Source organism: Rhinoderma darwinii, chromosome 4, assembly GCF_050947455.1.
Source record: "Rhinoderma darwinii isolate aRhiDar2 chromosome 4, aRhiDar2.hap1, whole genome shotgun sequence".
Lineage (NCBI taxonomy): Eukaryota > Metazoa > Chordata > Amphibia > Anura > Rhinodermatidae > Rhinoderma > Rhinoderma darwinii.
Window position 1 is genome coordinate 3,990,557 of NC_134690.1, and position 25,843 is coordinate 4,016,399.

General features: G+C 48.3%; 1 protein-coding gene across 1 annotated transcript in view; it reads left to right on the top strand.

Moving 5' to 3' along the window:
• LOC142759172 (vomeronasal type-2 receptor 26-like) overlaps positions 1-25,843 on the top strand; it is a 64,292-nt gene that overhangs the window by 18,123 nt on the left and 20,326 nt on the right. The window contains exons 3-5 of the mRNA XM_075861092.1: positions 9,864-10,058; positions 12,699-12,990; positions 23,656-24,477. Coding sequence (XP_075717207.1) covers positions 9,864-10,058; positions 12,699-12,990; positions 23,656-24,477 — 1,309 coding nt within the window. The remainder of the gene's footprint in view (positions 1-9,863; positions 10,059-12,698; positions 12,991-23,655; positions 24,478-25,843) is intronic.

Consider the following 25,843-nt stretch of genomic DNA (forward strand, 5'->3'; position numbering starts at 1 on the left):
CCTGAGCTGACCCTACCGCTGCAACGTTTTGCAGATTGACTTCTGCCCCTACCTCGGCTTGGCTGTTTATCACGGCCAGTGCCGCCACTACTACCCTCCTCCTCTGACGCCGTCATCACCTCGTCACCTGGTTCCCACGTCCTGTCTAAAACAACATCATCATCATAGCCTTCCTCATCATCCCCGCCACTTCTGTCACTGTGTTGTGAATGTGATGTGACATCATGGCGGGCTCCATGCCCCCCCTCATTACTGCATCTGCCACCATGGCTACCACCACCAACACCCCCACTACCGCAGCTATGCGTCTCGGACACCGCTTCCACCTCCACCACCGCCGCAACACACTCCGTTGGCTGACTCGCGGAAAACAAATCATCATCATCACTATGTTGTTCAGTATCTTCATTCGCACCCGAGGAGATGTCTCTTAGGACTCTCAGGAAAGATGTCTTCCCGCTAGGAAGGGGGAGCGAAGACATAGATGATGGAATGGGAACGCTAGAAATACCCATATTACTACTGTCACTGTGCCAAGGAACTGTAGAGGATCTGGAATCCAACGAAACCTGGCTTGAAGCCTGATCGTCAGAGTCTTCCTGCTGAGATGACCGCGAGCCAGCCAACCAGTCCACAATGGCCGTATTGTCTAAAGTAACCCGCCCACCGGAGGAGATGGACAAGTCTGGCTTGCTGATACTGCTACTACTACCAGCAGGCTCATGGCTGCTGCTACTACTGGAACTGGACACATGTCTTGTGCCACAAATGCTGGTACAGGGTCTGGCACCAACAGATCCAACATTTGGACTGGAAGAGGAGACGGCATTGGTGTTTTTTCCTCTACCCAGTCCTTTCACAACCTTTTTTTTTACCAGCAAGTGGAGTGCAGCAAGTTGAATCAAAACCCGGGGGATGAGCCCCTTCTAAAAGCGTATTCACACTGACACTGGCTTGGCAAATGGCAATGAATGAGAATTTCTATCAGCCACGCCGCGGTGCACTCAGGGAATGCTGGGCCTTGTAGTACTACGTCTACTACAAGGCTACCTGTATTGCAAGTTGGATTGTTATTTGTTTGTTATGTTAACGGCCGGCGATGAGCCCCTTCTAAAAGCGTATTCACACACTGACACTGGCTTGGCAAATGGCAATGAATGAGAATTTCTATCAGCCACGCTGCGGTGCACTCAGGGAATGCTGGGCCTTGTAGTACTACGTCTACTACAAAGGCTGCCTGTATTGCAAGTTGTATTGTTATTTGTTTGTTATGTTAACGGCCGGGGATGAGCCCCTTCTAAAAGCGTATTCACACACTGACACTGGCTTGGCAAATGGCAATGAATGAGAATTTCTATCAGCCACGCCACAGTGCACTCAGGGAATGCTGGGCGTTATAGTACTACAAAGCCTGCCTGTATTGCAAGTTGGATGCAACGGGGATGAGCCCCTTATAAAAGCGTATTCACACACTGGCTGAGTAGTGAGTAGTGGATGAGCCCCTTCGATTGCTGGATTCCTGCCTTTTAGATTCCTAAAGCTTTCCCTTACTGCACAGAGATGCTATCCCTACAGCTCCTGTCTGTAAAATGGCCGCTGAGCTCCGTGCATAGACTTTTATTGCAGGCTTGAGCCCGCCCCTATGCTGCCTCCCGATTGGCTGGGAGAGCCGTTTGCAAGGCATTATGGGGTAGCCTGATGTCAGGTGATCTTGTGAAATCCTCCATTTTAGATGTAACATATGGCAGGCGCCAAAATGTAGCCGGGTTCGGTCAAAACGGGTTCGGCCGAACCCGGTGAAGTTCAGATTCGCTGCGAACCGAACTTTTCCCGAAGTTCGGACCGAAACCTGGTTCGGTTGTCCCTGTTCGCTCATCTCTACCAGTCACATCCAGAGCTGCACTCACAACTCTACTGTAACAGCATGTACTATACTCCAGAGACATCCACAGCTACACTCACAACTCTACTGCAAGATCAGTAGATGCAGAAGCAAACATCTTGTCTTATACTCCAAATAAATCTAGAGCTCCAGTCACAACTCTACTATTATATAATGTTCTATACTCCAGCCACATCCAGAGCTGCAGTCATAACTCTTCTGTAACATCATGTCCTATACTCCAGTCACATCCAGTGCTGCAGGCACAACTGTACTGTAACATCAGGTCCCATACTCCAAACAAATCCAGAGCTGCAGTCACAAATCTACTGTAGTTTGAGTGCTAGAAGCGGCTCTGCTCCGGGACTCCAGCTCTGGGCAAGACCCTGACATCACTGTGGCAGCATCTAAAGAGGGCACTGCGGCAGCATCTACAGAGGGCACTGTGGCAGCATCTACAGAGGGCACTGCGGCAGCATCTACAGAGGGCTCTGCGGCAGCATCTACAGAGGGCACTGCGGCAGCATCTACAGAGGGCACTGCGGCAGCATCTACAGAGGGCACTGCGGCAGCATCCACCGAGGGCACTGCGGCAGCATCCACAGAGGGCTCTGTGGCAGCATCCACAGAGGGCACTGCGGCAGCATCTACAGAGGGCTCTGCGGCAGCATCTACAGAGGGCTCTGCGGCAGCATCTACAGAGGGCACTGCGGCAGCATCCACCGAGGGCACTGCGGCAGCATCCACAGAGGGCACTGCGGCAGCATCCACAGAGGGCTCTGCGGCAGCATCCACAGAGGGCACTGTGGCACTATCTAAAAAGGGGCTGCCCAATCTTGACATGTGTGTCTGCCAAACGCTGCTAACTGAGCCGCCGGACTGCATTTAGCGACACTTAAACTGGAAAGCTGGATTGTCTAAATGAGCACGTGGAGAATTCTCTCAAATTTTAAACCTAGCGCTATTATTATAGTAATGTAGTATTATTATTCTAGTAATATAGTGTTATAGTTGTTCAAATAACTAATTGATTAATAATAATTTTGTATTGTATCAAATTTGAAAGCAATGCGGCCCGTCAACTTCCCATTTTTTCTATATGCGGCCCACTTACCCGGCCGAGTTTGAGACCCCTGGTGTAGAATGTACTTTGCTGTGTAGGGCCCCTCAAGTAGAGGCTGGACGCAGCCGCAGGGTTAAGGGAAGCCGGCATGACCGTCCTGGTAGGGAAAGGGTTAATGAGGTGAGGGAAAGTTGGGTTGGAAGGAGCTGAAGGAGGGACGGGGAGGAGTTAAGGGGGACGGGGGGGGCTGTTACTGCGCTTCCCGCTGTTTCTCGGCATTGAGCCGGAAGCAGCGGGAGGAGTAACACAGAGTAAGCAAGCTCCCCGTTGCCCGGTTTTTTAGAAATGGCAGAAGCCATTATGTTAGAGCGGCTGCGGGCCGCTGCTGTGCACCACGGTCCCGGATGGCTAGAGGAGACCGTGGCTGCAATAACGAGGATCCCGGACGCCGTTTCGCCACGTCGGGCACGGCGTTCGGGGTCTGTTGAAAGGGACAGGCTCTCCTCCCCCGGCCCCCTTACGAGCATGGCTATGGCGGCGGGGGGGGAGTCGGCAACAACCGCTCTTGCGCTGGGCAGGCAGAGAGCGGTGCCAGGGGTGACGGCGATGCAGGCTGGGTCGACCCGTCCCTCTCGGCGGTCCCGACCTCCAGAGCGCCTCAGTCCGGAGGTAGTCCCGCGGACACGGCGTCGCAGAGGGAGCCCGATCCCGGACGCTGCAGGCCAGGCAGCTGGGAGGACCGCCCCTTCCCAGGCCCTGCGTCCTGGCAGGAATCCCAGGCCGCGACGGGGTCCGGCGGTAAGCAGGGAGTCGCAGGCTGGGCTCCCTGTCACCCCTCCCCCATCAGATGGAAGACGTGGAGAACAAGGTACGGCCGCCCCGCATGGTGATGTTCCGGCCAGGGGGCAGGCTTCGTCAGGATCGTCTAGACGGACGCCTAGAGCTGCAGCGACGTCGAGGCAACAGGTCCGGTCGGAAGTCTGGGTCCCGGCGGTCGGGCGGCAGGTTGCCGGCCCATTGGTCAGCGCGTCCTCATCCCCGTTCCGAAGAGGTCGTTGGGAGGGACAGTCGTCGGCGAGAGAAGAACTGGAGGAAGGTGAACTGGACGTGTATCGTCGAGGTCAGGATGGTCCGGCTGACGGGAACACAGCGCCTGTGCAGCCCGGTGAGTGTATAACTCCATCATTGTCTTATCCAGCGATTTTTATGTCGGGTGTCGGCGGGGGGGCTGCTAGCATTGCATCGGGGGCTGGTAGTGGCGCGGGCGGACGCGACGGAGCGGGTTTGGCAGATTTAGTGGGTTGCTTACGGGAGCTGGTGGGGCGCCTGGATAGGGCCGCGGCGCCGGTAGTAACGGAAGTGTCTCCTGCGATAGTTTGGGAAGGCCCCAGGGACGTGGGATCGTTACAGGCGCGTCCTGCGGTGGCGGTTAGAGAGGCGGTCGCGGTGTCGGTACAGACCGAGGCACAGAAGGACGGCGATCGAGTGCGTATGGACGATCGTGCTCGGGGGGAGGTGTATGTTTGTTTTGAGGGTCCGTTGGGTGCGCATTTAAAGCAGGAGGTGCGCGATCGGATCTGGAAAGACGAATATGTTGAAATTTTTTCTCTCTTGCCGCTGGCTAAATTTAATTTGGATAAGAGCAAGCGGGATGAGAGTAAAAAGGACGAGGAGGAACGGCGGCGGTATAGGCTGATCCCGCAGACGTTCGTTAATTGGTCGCAGGCGTTCGCCATATTGGCTAGTGTGATAGGGGAAAAGGCGCCGGAAAATTGTTCGGCGCTGTTTTGTTATTTTGATGCCATTGGGGAGGCTCATAGGGCGTATGGGGGTCAGGCGTGGCTGTGATATGATGAGCAATTCCGTCAGCGGAAGGCGGTTCGGCCGGCGATTCGGTGGGACCAGAAGGATATTGCTCTCTGGTTACGGGTTACGGCTCCGGTTAGGCAGCCCTTTCCCGGGAGCGGTGGCCAGGGAGGCCAGTCTAGTCAGAGTGGACAAAGCGGCGGGGGAAAGGCGGGGTTTTGCTGGCAATTTAATGAAGTTCAGTGCAAGTTCGGGGCCACGTGCAAGTTCAAGCACGTGTGCTCCGAGTGTAATGGTGCATCACACGGGGCGGCAAAATGCTTGCGAAAAAAGAGGTCAGGGAACCAGCACGGGACTGGTCAAGGGGGTGTCGCCGGTGAGGGTGGAAAGGATGGCCCCTTATCTAAATGAGTATCCGGATAGGGCGGCAGCTAAGTTGCTTTATGAAGGGTTTCGTGTTGGGTTTGTTATTCCTCCACCTCCTTATGAGGTTCCGGTTACGCGGAGGAATTTAAAATCGGCTTACTTGCATGCGGAAGTCGTGTCGGAAAAGTTGTTAAAAGAAGTTTCGTTGGGTCGCATGTCGGGGCCATTTGTTGAGTCGCCGGTAAAAGATTTAGTTGTGTCCCCTTTGGGTATTGTCCCTAAACGCGAGCCCGGAAAGTTTCGTTTGATTCAACATTTATCGTATCCCAAAGGTTCGTCGGTAAATGACGGGATTGATCACGAGTTGTGTTCCGTAGTTTATACCTCATTCGATAAGGCGGTGGGGTTAGTGCGGGCTGCGGGTCCTGGGGCGCTGCTAGCAAAAACTGACATCGAGGCGGCGTTCAGGTTGTTGCCGGTTCATCCAGAAAGCCAACGGCTGTTGGGTTGTTTTTGGAATGGGGCTTTTTACGTGGATCGGTGCCTTCCGATGGGGTGTTCCCTTTCTTGTGCATACTTCGAGGCGTTTAGTAGCTTCGTGGAGTGGGTAACGAGGGGGGCATCCGGGGTCGACTCGTTGATACATTACTTGGATGATTTTTTGTGCGTTGGCCCGGGGGGTTCGCCGGTTTGCGGTAATCTGCTTCATGCTCTACAGAAGGTGGCAAGGGATTTTGGGATTCCTTTGGCGCCGGAAAAAACGGAGGGCCCGGTAGCGACGATTTGTTTTTTGGGAATCGAAATAGACTCGGTGGCAATGGAGTGTCGTCTCCCGGCGGATAAGTTGGGTGCTTTGAGGCTGGAGGTTCGACGGGCTTGTAGAAGGAAGAAAATGTCGCTGAGGGAGCTTCAGTCGCTGCTGGGGAAGTTGAATTTCGCTTGCCGGATTATGCCGATGGGAAGGGTGTTTGGTAGAAGGTTGGCGGCGGCAACGGCGGGAGTGCGTGCGCCGCATCATTTTGTGCGGCTCAAGGAGGAGCACCGAGCTGATCTTCAGGTTTGGGATGACTTCTTGGGCCAGTACAATGGTCGCTCGCTATGGATGGCCCCAGCGCAGGATACGAGTGATTTGAATATTTTCACGGATGCGGCTGGGGCGGGTGGCTTTGGAGCTTACGGGGGAGGTCCGTGGTGTGCAGGTCAATGGCCGGCTAGCTGGGTGTCCAGTGGACTCACGCGGAATCTGGCCCTGCTCGAGCTGTTTCCCATCGTGGTGGCGGCTACCATTTGGGGGGACAGGCTCAGGGATAAGAAGGTCCGTTTTTACTGCGACAACATGGGGGTGGTGCTTGCCATTAACAACATCACGGCGTCTTCTCCTCCGGTAGTTCAATTGTTGCGACATTTAGTGTTGGTGTGTTTGTCGTTGAACGCGTTGGTGGTGGCGGTGCATGTCCCGGGTGTACGGAATTGTATTGCTGATGCTCTTTCTCGCTCGCAGTGGGACCAGTTTCGGCAATTGGCCCCGGGAGCGGAACGTCTCGGTTTGGCTTGTCCGGAGCATCTTTGGGATCTGGTATCGGTCCCGTAGAGCAGCTGTTACAAAGGTCTTTGGCGCGCACGACGTGGAGTGCTTATGCTGCTTGTTGGAGGCAGTGGGAGGAGTGGGTAAGAGAGTTGGGTGACGTCAATACGGATAGAGACAGGTTGGTGGCACTTTTGTATTGGTTAGGGGATGCCTGGGAGGCGGGGTTTTCAGTAGCGAAGGTGAACCGGTTCATATCTGCTGTGGCGTTTGGGCTTAAGTTCATTAGCATCGGTATGTCGTTCTTCAGATGAAATGGATCTGTTCCGGTTGGCTTTTTCGTTAGCGTTCTTCGGAGCATTTAGAATAGGTGAGTTGGTGTCGCCAAGTACTAAACAGGCAGGGGGGCTGAGATCTGGGGAGGTGAGCCTTTTTGCAGATCGGCTGGAGGTATGGTTGCGTATATCTAAAACTGACCAAGTAGGGAAGGGTAAACTGATAGTTTTGTTCGCTCTCCCGGGGTCGGTCATGTGTCCAGTGGAGTGCATGCGGGGTTTTACGAGAAACAGGGGGTCTCCAGATTTGCCTTTGTTACGTCATGAGGACGGGTCGTTTTTGTCCAGGTTTCAGTTTGGAGCTGTATTTAAAAAATGTTTGACGGCAGTGGGGGTTGCGGCAGGCTCATATTCATCTCATTCCTTCCGGATTGGCGCAGCAACGGAAGCGGGGCGCTGGGGGTTGGATGACGAGGGGGTGAGGCGTATTGGTCGTTGGGAGTCTAAAAGGTTTAAGTCCTATGTCCGCCCCCATATGTTGTAATTTTGTTGTTTATGTTTGAAAATGTTATATGGTGGTGCCTAACTGTGTTTTCCGTTTCAGATTCGCCTCCTTGTCTGGTGTGGTTGATGGGTCATTCGTACGTGCACTGGGGGGCTTTGAGGGCGGACGTCCGCCCTGATGGTAGCCAGTTGCGCATTCCGCGACAGGATGCGGTTGTGCATTGGCTGGGTTTTAGAGGTATGTCTTGGAACAGGGTGTTGGCGGAATTCCAGACATATGTGCGGCTTGATAGGGTTCCGGAGGTTCTAGTGTTGCACGTGGGTGGGAATGATTTAGGAGTCCGCCCTTTTCGTGAGTTGGTGCGGGATATCAAACATGATATGTTGTGTTTGTGGGTATCTTATCCCAAGTTGGTGGTAGTGTGGTCGGACATAGTCCCAAGAAAGCATTGGCGGTTAGCTAGATCGGTGGAGAGAGTCAATAAGGCTCGCATAAAAGTTAACCGGGCGGTGTCTCGTTTTGTGGCAAAGAACGGGGGCATTTGCGTGAGGCATAGGGATTTGGAGTCAGGAGTGGGGAATTTTTGGAGAAGTGACGGGGTTCATCTGACCGAGGTTGGCATTGATCTTTGGAGCTTGGCGATAGCAGAAGGCATAGAAAGGGCGGTGGTGGTGTGGAGGAACTCACAGGCTTAAGGTGGTCAAGGCCTGTTTCGCGGTGGCGGGGGGAGTCCTTGAGGCCAGTCAGTACAAAATGGTGGGGGGGTCGCATCGGGGGTATGCGTCCCCCAAAAAAGGTACATGGTTGAAGACTTCATCGGGTGTTATCCCTTTGAAGTGGTCTTCTGGTAGAAGGTATATCACTTGAAGGCTTCATCGGGTGTTATCCCTTTGAAGTGGACTTCTAGTGGTCGGTATATCACTTGAGGGCTTCATCGGGTGTTATCCCCTTGAAGTGGACTTCTAGTGGTTGGAGCCATCTGCAGAGGTGAACGGTGCTTCCGAGCTGGTTTACGGCTGGAGGTAATTGGTGGTTTGCAGATGGCTAATTCGGTGTGTTCTTGAAAGGAACATCTGAAGGGGCTTCAAGGACTTCCTCTGCTCGGGTTAATGTTAACGTTTAATTGTTATTTATGATTCTGACCCATGTTGGGTCATGTGAATTATTAGGAGGAATTCTCTGGTGGATTCCTAACTAGTTATCCGAATGTTTCGGATTTAAATTGTTTTTATAAAACTGTGAAATTAATAAACGGCTGCTGTGGCCATTTCACATCCAACCTCGGTGTCATGTGTCTTTACTAAATGGGGGTGGGGGGATAGTATGGTCTAAGGTTAACACACGACTCTACCTAGGCAGGTCAAGAAGAGGCTGGACGCAGCCGCAGGGTTAAGGGAAGCCGGCATGACCGTCCTGGTAGGGAAAGGGTTAATGAGGTGAGGGAAAGTTGGGTTGGAAGGAGCTGAAGGAGGGACGGGGAGGAGTTAAGGGGGACGGGGGGGCTGTTACTGCGCTTCCCGCTGTTTCTCGGCATTGAGCCGGAAGCAGCGGGAGGAGTAACACAGAGTAAGCAAGCTCCCACCCTCCCACCCTTGGTTTGTTACTCCTTAGGTCTTATGTACGTCCGTCTATGAGTGTTGTGTGTTATTTTGTGTGCTTATTTAACTTGTTTTTCTTTTTTCCGGAGTAGGTTCTGTTGTCATGGCAGCTGGCGGGGGGAGTCCTTGAGGCCAGTCAGTACAAAATGGTGGGGGGGTCGCATCGGGGGTATGCGTCCCCCAAAAAAGGGTCATGGTTGAAGACTTCATCGGGTGTTATCCCTTTGAAGTGGTCTTCTGGTAGAAGGTATATCACTTGAAGGCTTCATCGGGTGTTATCCCTTTGAAGTGGACTTCTAGTGGTCGGTATATCACTTGAGGGCTTCATCGGGTGTTATCCCCTTGAAGTGGACTTCTAGTGGTTGGAGCCATCTGCAGAGGTGAACGGTGCTTCCGAGCTGGTTTACGGCTGGAGGTAATTGGTGGTTTGCAGATGGCTAATTCGGTGTGTTCTTGAAAGGAACATCTGAAGGGGCTTCAAGGACTTCCTCTGCTCGGGTTAATGTTAACGTTTAATTGTTATTTATGATTCTGACCCATGTTGGGTCATGTGAATTATTAGGAGGAATTCTCTGGTGGATTCCTAACTAGTTATCCGAATGTTTCGGATTTAAATTGTTTTTATAAAACTGTGAAATTAATAAACGGCTGCTGTGGCCATTTCACATCCAACCTCGGTGTCATGTGTCTTTACTAAATGGGGGTGGGGGGATAGTATGGTCTAAGGTTAACACACGACTCTACCTAGGCAGGTCATGTATTTTAGCGGCGATTTCTGTGTGCGTTACCAGAATTTTTGTGCAATGATGACTATCGGTTGCTCATGATGTTTTTCGATTACAGAACAACGGACAATTTGAACGACATCGAGGAGGAGAGTGACCTGCCTGAGTCTCTGCCGCAAGCTCCCAGCAGTCGACTGGTGCCCCTTACCCCGGAGCCAACACCCCAGAACCCGGCCCCAGTAGAGTCGGCCCCTGCCGAACTCTCTACACAAGAAACCCCCCCCCCCGCGACAACCACCCAGACGCCGACGCAGTCAGCAGCCAGCCGCCGGGGCCCAGGTTGATTCTCGGGTCCTGGACTACCTTCGTCGAGCGGCCGACAAGGACGGGCAGGATTTCTTTGCGAGGGGAATCGTTCCACTGCTGCGGAGGGTACCTGTGGATAGGGTGGCACGCCTCCACTCGGCCATAATTTCCCTCATCGATAGCGCCACACCCCCCACAATCCGCACCACTGCTTCACAGCTATCGAGCAGTGGCGAGGATTCGCCGTGGCTACCACCACATCCAATTTTTTTTCTACCCCCTCCACAAAATGTTTACCTGAAATGTATTTTACTGTACACTCACACACTGCTGGGCTTGTCCCAAAATAGTTGCACACGTTCAATGAGGTAATAGTTCATCTTTAGGGGTTTGCCATTGTTTGTAAGAGATGTGAATGTTGGCGTGCTGTCATGTGACAATAGCCACAGAAAGGACAGTCGCTATTGGAGGATAATAAAATTTGGGTGACCATAATTCATTCTCATGCAAACAGTTTCAGGAATGGCAAATGGCAAGAACAAACCCCAACAGATGTAAGCTCGCAACCCACGTCAAGGGTCCTCATGTATTGCGAGTCCCTAACACTACAAGCCCCTAACCTAAAACAACAAACACTGGCCACTTGTAACCTGTGGACAGAAAAAACAAAGAAATATGCGACCCTTTAAATGACATCAAGCCCCCATGGTGGGGCTCCTGATGGGCTCTCAAAATATGCCGCCAAACTTTCCCGCACTCGGAGTCCGGATGTGAGAGATCTCCCTAGTGGAATTGCCGAGACAGAGTCGCTGGTGGGTGCATGTTTTAGTATATATTCAGCATCAAATGTAGCATCATGAATGCGGCAGAAGTTATGCAGAACTACATACGCTTGTATGACACGTGTCACATTCTGCGGGGACAATTGCATTGTAGACAGAAACACCCGCCACCCGTTTGACATAATGCCAAAGGCACATTCCACACATCTTCGAGCTTGGCATAGGCGGAGATTGACCATGCGGCGACGCTCATCCAAGCCCCAACTTGCAAAAGGCCGCTTTACTTGCCTTGTCAGGGCAAACCCCTCATCTGCAACTATGACATATGGGATTGGTGGGCCGCTGGAGCCAGGGAGGATGGAAGGTTCCGGCACCGCCGGTTGATTATTCCAAAGTCGTTTACCCATTCTTGATGAACGGAATATGCGGGCATCAGCAGAGCTTCTATACGAGCCTATGTCTACAATTGTGAAACAATAATTTGTGTCTGCCAAGGCCAACAATACCATGGAAAAAAACTGTTTGTAGTTATAGTATCGTGAGCCACTGCGAGGGGTCTTCTTCACACGAATGTGTTTGCCGTCTAGGGCACCAATACAATTCGGAAATTGAGTTGCTCGAAGAAATCCCTCCGAAATTCGGAGCCACTGTTCTGTCGTGGGCTGAGGCATGACCGTGGTCTTTAAGCTCTGCCACAGCACAACACAGGTGGATGTCACAATGAAGGAAATGGTGGTCACTCCCAAAAGAAATTCAAAATGTAACGAATGGTAACTTTTGCCTGTGGCCAGAAAACTAATGGCAAGATAAAACCGAAACAATAAACAACACATGTTAGGGCGGACTTGTAAAACATACAGCGTCCTCTAAGAACTAATTGCAACTGCACACATACCTCAAGGTCACAAGCAGGCGTTCCTCGGGGAAATGCAGCGTCTCATGTTGGTATTCTAGTAGGTGATTCCAGGGCGAATCTGCGCAAGCAGAAGATCAAAGGTGGACACAGACATGCGTCAGAACGCTCTAAATTTTTCGGGGGGACGACGTAAGTCCTCATAGAGAGTATGAAAGTGCCCTTTGGAGGTTCATTGGGCCACAAGTGGATGAACCCAAATGCGACTTCTTCTACGCGTCTGGTGCTGCAGCATGGGTCGCCGTTCACCAAAACGACGCAAAATCATCCACGCAAGCAGCACACGTGCCAGCGACTGAGAAGGCATAAATGTGGCTTGCAAGTCAAAACACGTGTCAACTGTTTAAACACACACTGGGGTTTCTGCAGAGGCTGAAATAAGGCGGACAACCTGTTCACCCAGCAAGCAGGGGTTGGGCCAGCCTGCCTATTTGTAGGCTGGCCTGCATTAACTACCCCTGCATTTTTTTTGCGTGTTTTAAACGCAGGTCGCGCGCGCGTAAAAAATGCAACAACGCTGCGTATACGCATGCCAAACGCAATGGCAACGTGTGCAATACGCTGCGTGTTTTACACACGCAAAACACACACGCTCGTGTAAATCAGGCCTAATTAGAACAGAAAATATTGGGTTCCTACCTGTCCTGAGCTCACTGTGGGTTCAGCCCAAGAGAGAGAGGTAAGTCTCCAAAATAGGGATACAATGTTCAGTGTAGGGACCCCTGTATGAGGTTGCCTTGTCGTGGCAGGTGGGATCACACATTTTGATCAAACTGAGCGCTAAGAACCTCACATTTATTAACATAATAACTATAGCAGTAATGCAATAAAAATAATACAAATGCATAATAAACAATAAGTGTGTGTATATATATATCTTATCGCCTGCATTGTGCATCTGCCTTTTCTTGTTACTAGTCACCTTTTATATCATTTTCTATCATCTCCACAGACCCGTGCCTCTGTATTACAAGTATCTTCTGACTTTCCGTTTTGCCATTGAGGAAATTAACCGAGATCAGACAATTTTACCTAATATCTCTCTGGGATATCACGTATACGACTCGTGCGCCGATAGCAAGAAGGCTGTGAAAAGTGTCCTACAGATTTTATCAGGACCGAGAACGACCGTCCCCAATTATTCCTGTACCGGGCAGAGGAAGGTAGCTGGTTTTATTGGAGATCACAGTTCAGTGACTACCGTGTCCATGGCTCAGATACTGGCATTATACCGATACTTACAAGTAGGTGGCATTCCCTTACATATTGTAATGACTGGTCAATACTAAGGGATTGGTAGAATCAGGTCCTGGAGATTCATGAAGGAACACTTGTAAGAACTGCTGGGATTAGTAGTTCTACCGCCTTCCCGGGCTCCTTTAATATATTCCAAATGAGCCAACAACAGGAAAGAATGGCAATAGAGTAATCCTGCCAGTGACGTGTAAAAATGGAAGGTTTATTTGTACTCACAAACAAGTTATAAAACAGCAAGTAGTAAAAAAAACGTGGCACACCAACTCAGCCCGACCCTGGGTTTCACTGTATCGGCTTCTTCCGGGGCATGTGACGCGGGTATCGCAGATGTATTTTAAACCTTTTAAAAAAAAACAACCTAAAAGTCAATGTAATTGCATTTTCCCTTAACCCCTTCACGCTCCTTGACGTACTATTACGTCATGGCAGCTCTATCGTTCGCGCTCCATGCCGTAATAGTACGTCTTGCAGTTAGAACAGCGGTGCGCGCGCCCGGCGCGTTCATGCGCTGTGATAGCTGCTGTTTCTGACAGCAGGCTATCACGGCATAATGGGACGGGACCATTTACTATGGTCCCGCCTCGCCGATCGCCGCTATTGGCTAGTCAGTGAGTAACTAGCCAATAGCAGCGATCGGTCTCATTCAGCACAGCAGTGCTCGAGCCCGGCGTTCCTGAGCTGTGATAGCTGCTGTTTCTGACAGCATGCTATCACAGCATAATGGGCCGGGACCATTTACTATGGTCCCGCCTCGCCGATCGCCGCTATTGGCTAGTCAGTGAGTAACTAGCCAATAGCAGCGATCATTCTCGTCACTTCCTCTCTCTGACCTCACATCCTGCTGCAACCGCCCTGAACGCCCTGTTGGAGTTAGCGAGGCGTTGAGATCGGTTGTGAGCAGAGAGTCAGAGAGAAAAGAAGTGAAAAAAAGTGAAAAAAAGTTTCTAAAACAACGTTTTTTTTGCTTCCCACCACCCCATCCACTACCCACTCCTGTTCCCTTCCTCTTTGAGTTCTACCCACGTTTTTTGGTCAGTGATCTCCTATCACTGACCACTTTTCAGTCTTCAGGACCACATTTCTTGGTCCCTGGGGATTTTTTTTTCATTTTTTTCTATATAAAACATAAAACAAAAAAAAAAATATAAAAAGAAAAAAAAGAAACAAAAAAAAATAGTTAGTTTAGCCAATTTTGAAAATTTAACTGGTTAGTTTAGTATTAGCCCCTTCCCGCTCCTTGACGTACTATTACGTCATGGCAGCTCTATCGTTCGCGCTCCATGCCGTAATAGTACGTCTTGCAGTTAGAACAGCGGTGCGCGCGCCCGGCGCGTTCATGCGCTGTGATAGCTGCTGTTTCTGACAGCAGGCTATCACGGCATAATGGGACGGGACCATTTACTATGGTCCCGCCTCGCCGATCGCCGCTATTGGCTAGTCAGTGAGTAACTAGCCAATAGCAGCGATCGGTCTCATTCAGCACAGCAGTGCTCGAGCCCGGCGTTCCTGAGCTGTGATAGCTGCTGTTTCTGACAGCATGCTATCACAGCATAATGGGCCGGGACCATTTACTATGGTCCCGCCTCGCCGATCGCCGCTATTGGCTAGTCAGTGAGTAACTAGCCAATAGCAGCGATCATTCTCGTCACTTCCTCTCTCTGACCTCACATCCTGCTGCAACCGCCCTGAACGCCCTGTTGGAGTTAGCGAGGCGTTGAGATCGGTTGTGAGCAGAGAGTCAGAGAGAAAAGAAGTGAAAAAAAGTGAAAAAAAGTTTCTAAAACAACGTTTTTTTTGCTTCCCACCACCCCATCCACTACCCACTCCTGTTCCCTTCCTCTTTGAGTTCTACCCACGTTTTTTGGTCAGTGATCTCCTATCACTGACCACTTTTCAGTCTTCAGGACCACATTTCTTGGTCCCTGGGGATTTTTTTTTCATTTTTTTCTATATAAAACATAAAACAAAAAAAAAAATATAAAAAGAAAAAAAAGAAACAAAAAAAAATAGTTAGTTTAGCCAATTTTGAAAATTTAACTGGTTAGTTTAGTATTAGGGTTAGTTAGTGTCAGGGAACCGTCAAAAAGCGTAGTTAGGTATAGTGTCAGGGAATTTAGCGTCAGGAATCGGTCACCGTAGATAGGCTTAGCGTTAGGGATCCATCACCGTAGTTAGGTTTAGCGTCAGGGAAGCTCGGAATAATTAGATAGGTTTAGTGTCAGGCACCCGTCACCGTAGTTAGGTTTAGTGTCAGGGAAGCTTGAAATAATCTAGATAGGTTTAGTGTCAGGGAATCGTCGCCGTAGTTAGGTTTAGCGTTAGGGAAGTCCACATAAAATTTAGTTAGGTTTAGTGTTAGGAACCCTCGCCCTAGTTAGCTTTAGTGTCAGGGAAGTCCACTTGCTCTCTAAAAACAAAACACACATTTGTGCTAGTTGTGCTATCCTATTGCTCCCAGTTAGGGATTTATTTTTTTGCAGTATATAAATTTTGTCTTCGCACAACAAGCATGTCCCAACGGACATTTACTGCTGAAGAGGCGTATGCATTTCTGGCCTCCGACACAGACTCGTCGGATGGCGATACACTATTTTATTTGTCTACCTCCTCATCCAGCGATGAAGAGGAGGGACCCCCTAGGAGACGCCCCAGGACCACCACCATAGTAGAAATCCCTGAGAGAAGTGACCCCACAACAAGTGATACCCCTGAGCGAAGTGACCCCATTTGGACGCCCACACCAGACCATTATGAACCCCAAATCCCTGAGTACACGGGCAGCCCAGGCATCAAATTTAACACGGCAGGGTTCAGTGAGATGGACTTTTTCAAGTTCTTCTTCACTGATAACTTTATAGAGCTAATGGTCACCCAGACTAATTTATATGCCCAACAGTATATCACCAAGAACCCCAACTCATTTTATGCCCAATCCCAGAGGTGGACTCCTGTAAACGCAGCAGAGTTGGGCAAGTTCTGGGGACTGCTCTTGAACATGGGGCTTCTAAAAAAGCCATCCATTAGGACCTACTGGAGCACGGACATCCTATACCACACCCCGATGTACCGTATGGCCATGTCCAGGATGCGTTATGAGGCAATACTTCGCTTCCTACATTATGCCGATAATGAGCAGTGCCCACCCCGAGATGACCCCAGTTTTGACCGTTTATATAAACTGAGACCCCTATTAGACCATTTCAGTGCCCGGTTTGCCCAAGCATACACCCCCGAGAAGTGTATTTCCATTGATGAGTCCCTGGTACATTTTAAAGGGAGGCTTCAATTCCGCCAATACCTGCCAAGTAAGAGGGCAAGGTATGGCGTGAAGTTGTATAAGCTGTGCGAGAGTGCATCAGGGTATACATATAAATTCAGGATATATGAAGGGAAGGACAGCAGTATTCAGCCCCCAGAATGCCCCCCCTTACTGGGAATTAACGCAAAAATTGTGTGGGATTTGGTGCACCCACTGCTGGACCAGGGTTACCACCTCTACCTGGATAATTTTTATACCAGCGTCCCGCTCTTCAAGTGCCTCGCTTCCAGAAGGACTGCGGCATGCGGCACTGCTAGAAAAAATCTTAGAGGCCTCCCTAAAACACTGCTTGGGCAAACACTCAGAAGGGGTGAGAGCAGGGCACATTCTAGTAGCAACATATTGTGTGTCAAGTACAAGGACAAGAGAGATGTCCTTGTATTGACAACAATACATGGCCACACCAGTACCCATGTACCTGTACGAGGTACCAGTACAGAGACCCCCAAACCAGATTGCATCCTGGACTACAATAGGTACATGGGAGGGGTGGACTTGTCAGATCAAGTCCTGAAGCCCTACAGCGCTACGCGGAAATCGAGGGTGTGGTATAAGAAGCTGGCCGTGCACATCATACAGATGGCATTGTACAATGCGTACGTGCTACGTCGATGTGCAGGCCAGAGGGGAACTTTCCTGGAATTTCAAGAGGTGGTTATAAAGAACCTAATTTTTGGCGACCAGGAAGGAGGGGCACCCAGTACTTCTGGAAGCGAGGCCACACGCATCGTACCAGGGCAACACTTTCCAGGAGAAGTTCCCCAAACTGGCAAGAAGGGAAAAAGTCAAAAGAGGTGCAAAGTGTGCTATAAGAGGGGGATAAGGAAGGACACAACATACCAATGCGACACGTGTCCCGAAAAACCAGGGCTCTGTATGAAAGATTGTTTTAAAATTTACCATACATCCCTTGATTTTTAATTTACCCTGATGCACTCCGCACAGCTTATCCCCCTCATCTTTCCCTTTTGAGCCCTGCCATGTGCCCAAGCAGCAAATAACAGCCACATGTAGGGTATTGCCGTACCCGGGAGAACCCACATTACAATTTATGGGGTGTATGTCTCCGGTGGCACATGCTGGGCACAATATATCGGACACTGAAATGGCATATATGTATAGGAAATTGCAAATCTCACTTTGCACCATCTACTGCGCATTACCTTTTACACAATAACTGTTGGGTCAAAATGCTCACTACACTCTAGATGAATGTCTTAAGGGGTGTAGTTTTTAAAATGGGGTCACTTCTCGGGGGTTTCAACTGTACTGGTACCTCAGGGGTTCTGCCTACATGACTTAGCACCAGAAAAGCTCCAGTAGGCTAAATGGTGGTCCTTCCCTTCTGAGCCCTGTCGTGTGCCCAGGCAGCTAATAACAGCCACATGTAGGGTATTGCCGTACCCGGGAGAACCCACATTACAATTTATGGGGTGTATGTCTCCAGTGGCACATGCTGGGCACAATATATCAGACACTGAAATGGCATATATGCATAGGAAATTGCAAATCTCACTTTGCACCATCTGCTGCGCATTACCTTTTACACAATAACTGTGGGGTCAAAATGCTCACTACACCACTAGATGAATGTCTTAAGGGGTGTAGTTTTTAAAATGGGGTCACTTCTCGGGGGTTTCAACTGTACTGGTACCTCAGGGGTTCTGCCTACATGACTTAGCACCAGAAAAGCTCCAGTAGGCTAAATGGTGGTCCTTCCCTTCTGAGCCCTGTCGTGTGCCCAGGCAGCTAATAACAGCCACATGTAGGGTATTGCCGTACCCGGGAGAACCCACATTACAATTTATGGGGTGTATGTCTCCAGTGGCACATGCTGGGCACAATATATCAGACACTGAAATGGCATATATGCATAGGAAATTGCAAATCTCACTTTGCACCATCTGCTGCGCATTACCTTTTACACAATAACTGTGGGGTCAAAATGCTCACTACACCACTAGATGAATGTCTTAAGGGGTGTAGTTTTTAAAATGGGGTCACTTCTCGGGGTTTTCAACTGTACTGGTACCTCAGGGGTTCTGCCTACATGACTTAGCACCAGAAAAGCTCCAGTAGGCTAAATGGTGGTCCTTCCCTTCTGAGCCCTGTCGTGTGCCCAGGCAGCTAATAACAGCCACATGTAGGGTATTGCCGTACCCGGGAGAACCCACATTACAATTTATGGGGTGTATGTCTCCAGTGGCACATGCTGGGCACAATATATCAGACACTGAAATGGCATATATGCATAGGAAATTGCAAATCTCACTTTGCACCATCTGCTGCGCATTACCTTTTACACAATAACTGTGGGGTCAAAATGCTCACTACACCACTAGATGAATGTCTTAAGGGGTGTAGTTTTTAAAATGGGGTCACTTCTCGGGGGTTTCAACTGTACTGGTACCTCAGGGGTTCTGCCTACATGACTTAGCACCAGAAAAGCTCCAGTAGGCTAAATGGTGGTCCTTCCCTTCTGAGCCCTGTCGTGTGCCCAGGCAGCTAATAACAGCCACATGTAGGGTATTGCCGTACCCGGGAGAACCCACATTACAATTTATGGGGTGTATGTCTCCAGTGGCACATGCTGGGCACAATATATCAGACACTGAAATGGCATATATGCATAGGAAATTGCAAATCTCACTTTGCACCATCTGCTGCGCATTACCTTTTACACAATAACTGTGGGGTCAAAATGCTCACTACACCACTAGATGAATGTCTTAAGGGGTGTAGTTTTTAAAATGGGGTCACTTCTCGGGGGTTTCAACTGTACTGGTACCTCAGGGGTTCTGCCTACATGACTTAGCACCAGAAAAGCTCCAGTAGGCTAAATGGTGGTCCTTCCCTTCTGAGCCCTGTCGTGTGCCCAGGCAGCTAATAACAGCCACATGTAGGGTATTGCCGTACCCGGGAGAACCCACATTACAATTTATGGGGTGTATGTCTCCAGTGGCACATGCTGGGCACAATATATCAGACACTGAAATGGCATATATGCATAGGAAATTGCAAATCTCACTTTGCACCATCTGCTGCGCATTACCTTTTACACAATAACTGTGGGGTCAAAATGCTCACTACACCACTAGATGAATGTCTTAAGGGGTGTAGTTTTTAAAATGGGGTCACTTCTCGGGGGTTTCAACTGTACTGGTACCTCAGGGGTTCTGCCTACATGACTTAGCACCAGAAAAGCTCCAGTAGGCTAAATGGTGGTCCTTCCCTTCTGAGCCCTGTCGTGTGCCCAGGCAGCTAATAACAGCCACATGTAGGGTATTGCCGTACCCGGGAGAACCCACATTACAATTTATGGGGTGTATGTCTCCAGTGGCACATGCTGGGCACAATATATCAGACACTGAAATGGCATATATGCATAGGAAATTGCAAATCTCACTTTGCACCATCTGCTGCGCATTACCTTTTACACAATAACTGTGGGGTCAAAATGCTCACTACACCACTAGATGAATGTCTTAAGGGGTGTAGTTTTTAAAATGGGGTCACTTCTCGGGGGTTTCAACTGTACTGGTACTTCAGGGGTTCTGCCTACATGACTTAGCACCAGAAAAGCTCCAGTAGGCTAAATGGTGGTCCTTCCCTTCTGAGCCCTGTCGTGTGCCCAGTCAGCTAATAACAGCCACATGTAGGGTATTGCCGTACCCGGGAGAACCCACATTACAATTTATGGGGTGTATGTCTCCAGTGGCACATGCTGGGCACAATATATCAGACACTGAAATGGCATATATGCATAGGAAATTGCAAATCTCACTTTGCACCATCTGCTGCGCATTACCTTTTACACAATAACTGTGGGGTCAAAATGCTCACTACACCACTAGATGAATGTCTTAAGGGGTGTAGTTTTTAAAATGGGGTCACTTCTCGGGGGTTTTAACTGTACTGGTACCTCAGGGGCTTCTGCCTACATGACTTAGCACAAGAAAAGCTCCAGTAGGCCAAATGGTGGTCCTTTCCTTCTGAGTCCTGCCATGGGCCCAAACATCAGTTTATCACCACAAATGGGGTATTGCCGCACTCAGGACAAATTGGGCAACAAAATGGGGTGTTTTATTCCTTGTGAAAATAAGAAATTTTGAACAAAAATTACATCTTAATGGAAAAAAATATCATTTTTTTAATTCACAGCCCAATTCAAATAGGTGCTGTGAAAAAACGGTGTGGTCAAAATGATAACAACAACCATAAATGAATTCCTTGAGGGGTCTAGTTTCCAAAATGGGGTCACTTCTGGTGGGTTTCCATTGCTTTCATACCTCTGGGGCTCTGCAAATGCGACATGGAACCCGAAAACCAATCCAGCAAAATCTGGACTCCAACAAACACATAGCGCTCCTTTCCTTCTGAGTCCTCCCATGGGCCCAAACGGCAGTTTATCACCACAAATGGGGTATTGCCGCACTAAGGACAAATTGGGCAACAAAATGGGGTGTTTTATTCCTTGTGAAAATAAGAAATTTTGAACAAAAATTACATCTTAATGGAAAAAATATCATTTTTTTAATTTCACAGCCCAATTCAAATAGGTGCTGTGAAAAAACGGTGTGGTCAAAATGATAACAACAACCATAAATGAATTCCTTGAGGGGTCTAGTTTCCAAAATGGGGTCACTTCTGGTGGGTTTCCATTGCTTTCATACCTCAACACCTCTTCAAACCTGGCATGCTGCCTAAAATATATTCTAATAAAAAAGAGGCCTCAAAATGCACTAGGTGCTCCTTTGTTTCTGAGGCTTGTGTTTTATTCCACGAGCGCACTAGAGCCACATGTGGGACATTTCTAAAAACTGCAGAATCTGGACAATACATATTTAGTAGTATTTCTCTGGTAAAATCTTCTGTGTTACAGAAAAAAATGGAATAATATTGAAATTCAGCAAGAAAAATGAAATTTGCAAATTTCACCTCCACATTGCTTTAATTCCTGTGAAATGCCTGAAGGGTTAAAAAACTTTCTAAATGCTGTTTTGAATACTTTGAGGGGTCTAGTTTTTAAAATGGGGTGTTTTATGGGGGTTTCTAATACATAGGCCCCTCAAAGCCACTTCAGAACTCAAGAGGTACCTTAAAAAAAAGGCTTTTGAAATTTTCTTAAAAATATGAGAAATTGCTGTTTATGTTCTAAGCCTTGTAACGTCCAAGAAAAATAAAAGAATGTTAAAAAAACGATGCCAATCTAAAGTAGACATATGGGAAATGTGAACTAGTAACTATTTTGGGTGGTATAACCGTCTGTTTTACAAGCAGATGCATTTAAATTCTGAAAAATGCAATTTTTTCAAAATTTTCTCTAAATTTTGCAATTTTTCACCAATAAACACTGAATATATCGACCAAATTTTACCACGAACATGAAGCCCAAAGTGTCACGAGAAAACAATCTCAGAATCGCTTGGATAGGTTTAAGCATTCCGACGTTATTACCACATAAAGTGAAATATGTCAGATTTGAAAAATGGGCTCTGAGCCTTAAGGCCCAAACTAGGCTGCGTCCTTAAGGGGTTAACAAACAGGTGCGGTATAACAACATCATATGTGATATACAAAAATACATATAAAATAATATAAAAAACACCGACATATGCAGAGGAAACATAATTGATGTTCAGAGATCCCCTAAATGAATGTACAAAATATTATCAAAATGACAAACATGATGTATCCATATAGTACAAAGTGATGACCTCCATAAGTAAATGCCACTAAAAAGAACTACAAATATCCTGATACCAGAGTAAGAGGATCGGGGGGGGGGGGTGTATGATCCATCCAGAGAGGAACGAAGATGAACTAATTCATAAACAGGGGAAACTATGTAACCAAAACCGATCACATGATGTGATCCATCCAATAGAAAAGGGTATAGTGAGCTCATTCATAAAGAGAAGAGCTGTGTAACTGCTCCAGATCACATGGTAAGAACTGACCAATCACAAGGTGGCTGTATCTTTTATCATCTTGTTCGCTCCATGGATCCTCCCCCACGCACCCTCCAGCTAATGTGGGATGTTCTGCAGTCAGCGCGGCTCCAGATACCTGAGACCACCGACCAGCACCTTATCGAGTCCCTCCCAGCTCGTCTAGCTGCTGTCCGTGCTGCACATGGCGGTTAATCTGGATATTAGCTGCTGATCATAATAATGGGACTCCACTGTTTATATCCAGAGCATGACTTGAAAAGCAAGACACAAAAATATTTTCACAAATATGACAAAAAAATATCTCAGCTCCGAAATTCCATGAGCCACACAGACCAAATAGTCTAAAAATAACACTCTTTTTTAATCCATACATTTGGACAAACTGCCCCCCTATAAACACTGTATATACAAAGAGTTATAGAAGATAATTAGAAACAACCTCAGATGAAGACGACCACAACCCCAGCCACATAAATATCAAGTCACAGTCTATATATTAGTGGCCCATCAGACAAGGTTCAATGTCTAGAACAAGATCCTCGATGTAAAGAGACCAAAAGGTATTTATATTGTCACGTTGGGTTTGTGGACCCACTGGGCCGCACCCCCTTGACGGTATGGCAGCTGGCCAACAGGGCGCAGGTTACAGTCTATAGTTTGTATAGTGTACCTGTGGCAGCTCGGACAGTAGCAAGGCAGGCTTGGCTGGAACTTGGCAGCAGGTGGCCGTCAGGCGTGGAGAAGCAGGACAGGCGTGGGATACTGCACAGCACGAATACAGCTCAGCATGGCACTTGACCAGGATAGCACGGGGTACAGGATACAGGTACGGGGAATACTGGGAACTGGAAAACACTAGGAGACCATTTGCATAGACAAATTTAGCGTATGACAACAACGCTTAGGCATTGGAGGCCGTCAGGAGATGAGTGAGCCTGACAGCCCGCAGCCATGGGCATGACATATATAATCACTACCAGGATGAATGACTTACCTGTGGCCGGCATGACTTATCCTGGTATTGATTATATATATATACCTATATGTCTCTTTACACCAAGGATAATAATGGACCCACATTGACCTATAATGGGGTCCATCAGGTTCCGTCACATTGTCCAAAAGTAGCACCACATCCACCATTATGTTGTCAAATATGTTGTAACCTGCTCTGAATGCAGATGTGAACAGAGTCTTAGTCTTTGTCCATACCCCCGGGATTTCATATACCTTGGTTCACGCCTTATGTTCCAGACCCTTTTCCTAATATAAATTGTCTTCACTCTTCTGACCTTTTCTAAATATATTTTAGCTGTTGTACCGATGACATCATATAAATTTTCTTCTATTGATTTCTTACGTGTCACCATCTTCTGTAGATCAGCTTCGGTGCTACAAGTTCTGTTCTAAACAATCGAAATCTTTACCCAACGTTTTACCGAACAATACAAAGTGACCAGAAGTTTTACTTGCTGTTATCTAAGATGATCCAGTTCTTTAGATGGACATGGGTTGGAATCATATTTTCAGATAATGAGAGTGGTAATGAAGAGATGCAGCTTTTGACACAATATCTGACCATGGATGGAATCTGTGTGGCCTACACTATAAAAGTCAACAATGAGCCTCTACAGTTCATAGATAATATTGAAAGAAGTAACTCCGAGATTATTAGACAGTCATCAGCCCAGGTCATTATACTCTGTGGGACGTATTCTGAACATGTTGGAGATCGGTTATATTATTTACAAGGTGTGCTCCATGATAAGACTCTGGTCTTTGGTCCGGCTTTTGGTTCAATGACATATCTTGTGTACCATCACAGAGAAGCATTTAATGGGAGTTTGGCTCTTGAACCTTCTCCACTGCCTGTACCAGATATGAGAAGCTTCTATGAAAGTTTCCAGACTATAAGTCATCCAGAAGATATGTTACTGGCTCATATATGGCTGTATAGCCTGCGCTGTTTATCAAGAGATCCTCAAATGAATGAAATCCATCAATTTATATACAAGATATCTCTTCATAACTGTTCTGAGACACTACGGGTAACAAATTTTTTTAGCTTTCAATTCAAAGGACTCTCTGACCGAGTGTATAAAGCTGTTTACTTATTGGCACAAGCTTTACACGATCTACACATGTCTACAGGCAGACGATCTGATGATAAGACCGCTCTTCTCCATAAATACAGACAACGGGTAATTACTTGATAGAACAAATTGCAATAAGATGGTTTTGAAAAGTAGTAACATTGATGGGCACAGACCCCAATGCTCTTGGTTTGGTTTTAGTGTTGATACCTTCACCATGTAGTCAATGTTTGAGGTGTTTACTGACCATGTATTAGGATTTTAGATTTTCAGTTACTTGGGTGAGGAATAGAACAACATGTCTTATTAGAAGTGTCAGCATGTAGCACAATCCTGGTAAGGTCAAAGTAAGTTTGAGCTCGGTGCTGGCACAAACACCAACACGTTGGAAAAAGTAACATATACAGACTAATGTTCTCCACTAACCTCTCCCTGATCATGGGTAGTTTGAACAAGTAAAAAAAACTCCAGCCGGCAGCCAAAGAGTTTCTTCTAGTCAGACCCCACCCCTCCTCACCCGTCCTCTAGTCAGACCCCACCCCTCCTCACCCGTCCTCTAGTCAGACCCCACCCCTCCTCACCCGTCCTCTAGACAGACCACACCCTCCTAACCCATCCTCATGTCAGACCCCATCCCTCCTCTCCCGTCCTCAAGTCAGACCCCACCCCTCCTCACCCGTCCTCTAGTCAGACCCCACCTCTCTTCTAATCAGACCCCACCCCTCCTTACCCATTTTATAGTCAGATCACAACCCTCCTAAGCCCTCCTCACTTCTCCTCACCCCTCCTCTAGTCAGACCCCACAGTTCCTCATCCCTCCTATAGTCATACTACACTCCTCCTCTCGTCAGACTGCTGCCCTCCAAACCCCTCTAGTCAGACTCCTCCCCTCCTCACCCTTCCTCTAGTCTGACCCCACCACTCCTCACCCCTCCTCTAGTCAGACACCTCCCCTCCTCACCCCTTCTCTAGTCTGACCCCACGTCTCCTCACCCCTCCTTTAGTCAGGCTCTAACCTTCCTCATCCCTTTTCTAGTCAGACCCCAAACGACCCCAACCCTCCTCTAGTCAGTCCCCACCCGTCCCCACCTATCCTCTAGTCAGACCCCTCCCACCTCACCCCTCATCTAGTCAAACCCCTCCCCACCTCACCCCTCCACTGGTTAGACCCCACCAAACATCACGGGATCTGGTCGTGGGTAGTAGGTGACTGTCTGCTAGCTTAGAAATCTTTCTTTGTAGTTACTGCACTACTAACCTCTTCTGCCTTTACTGAGGGGGGACTATGACTGGAAATTATGATGGTGAACTGTGGCTGACAATTGATGGGGGAGAAAATTTGACTGGAAATTATATAGAGAACTGTGTTTGGAAAGTATGGGCGAACTTCTGCTGGTAATTATATTGGATATGGCTTGCAATTATAGGGGTTCCAGTGGCTGGTAATAACAGAGGTACCGGTGGTTTTACATTT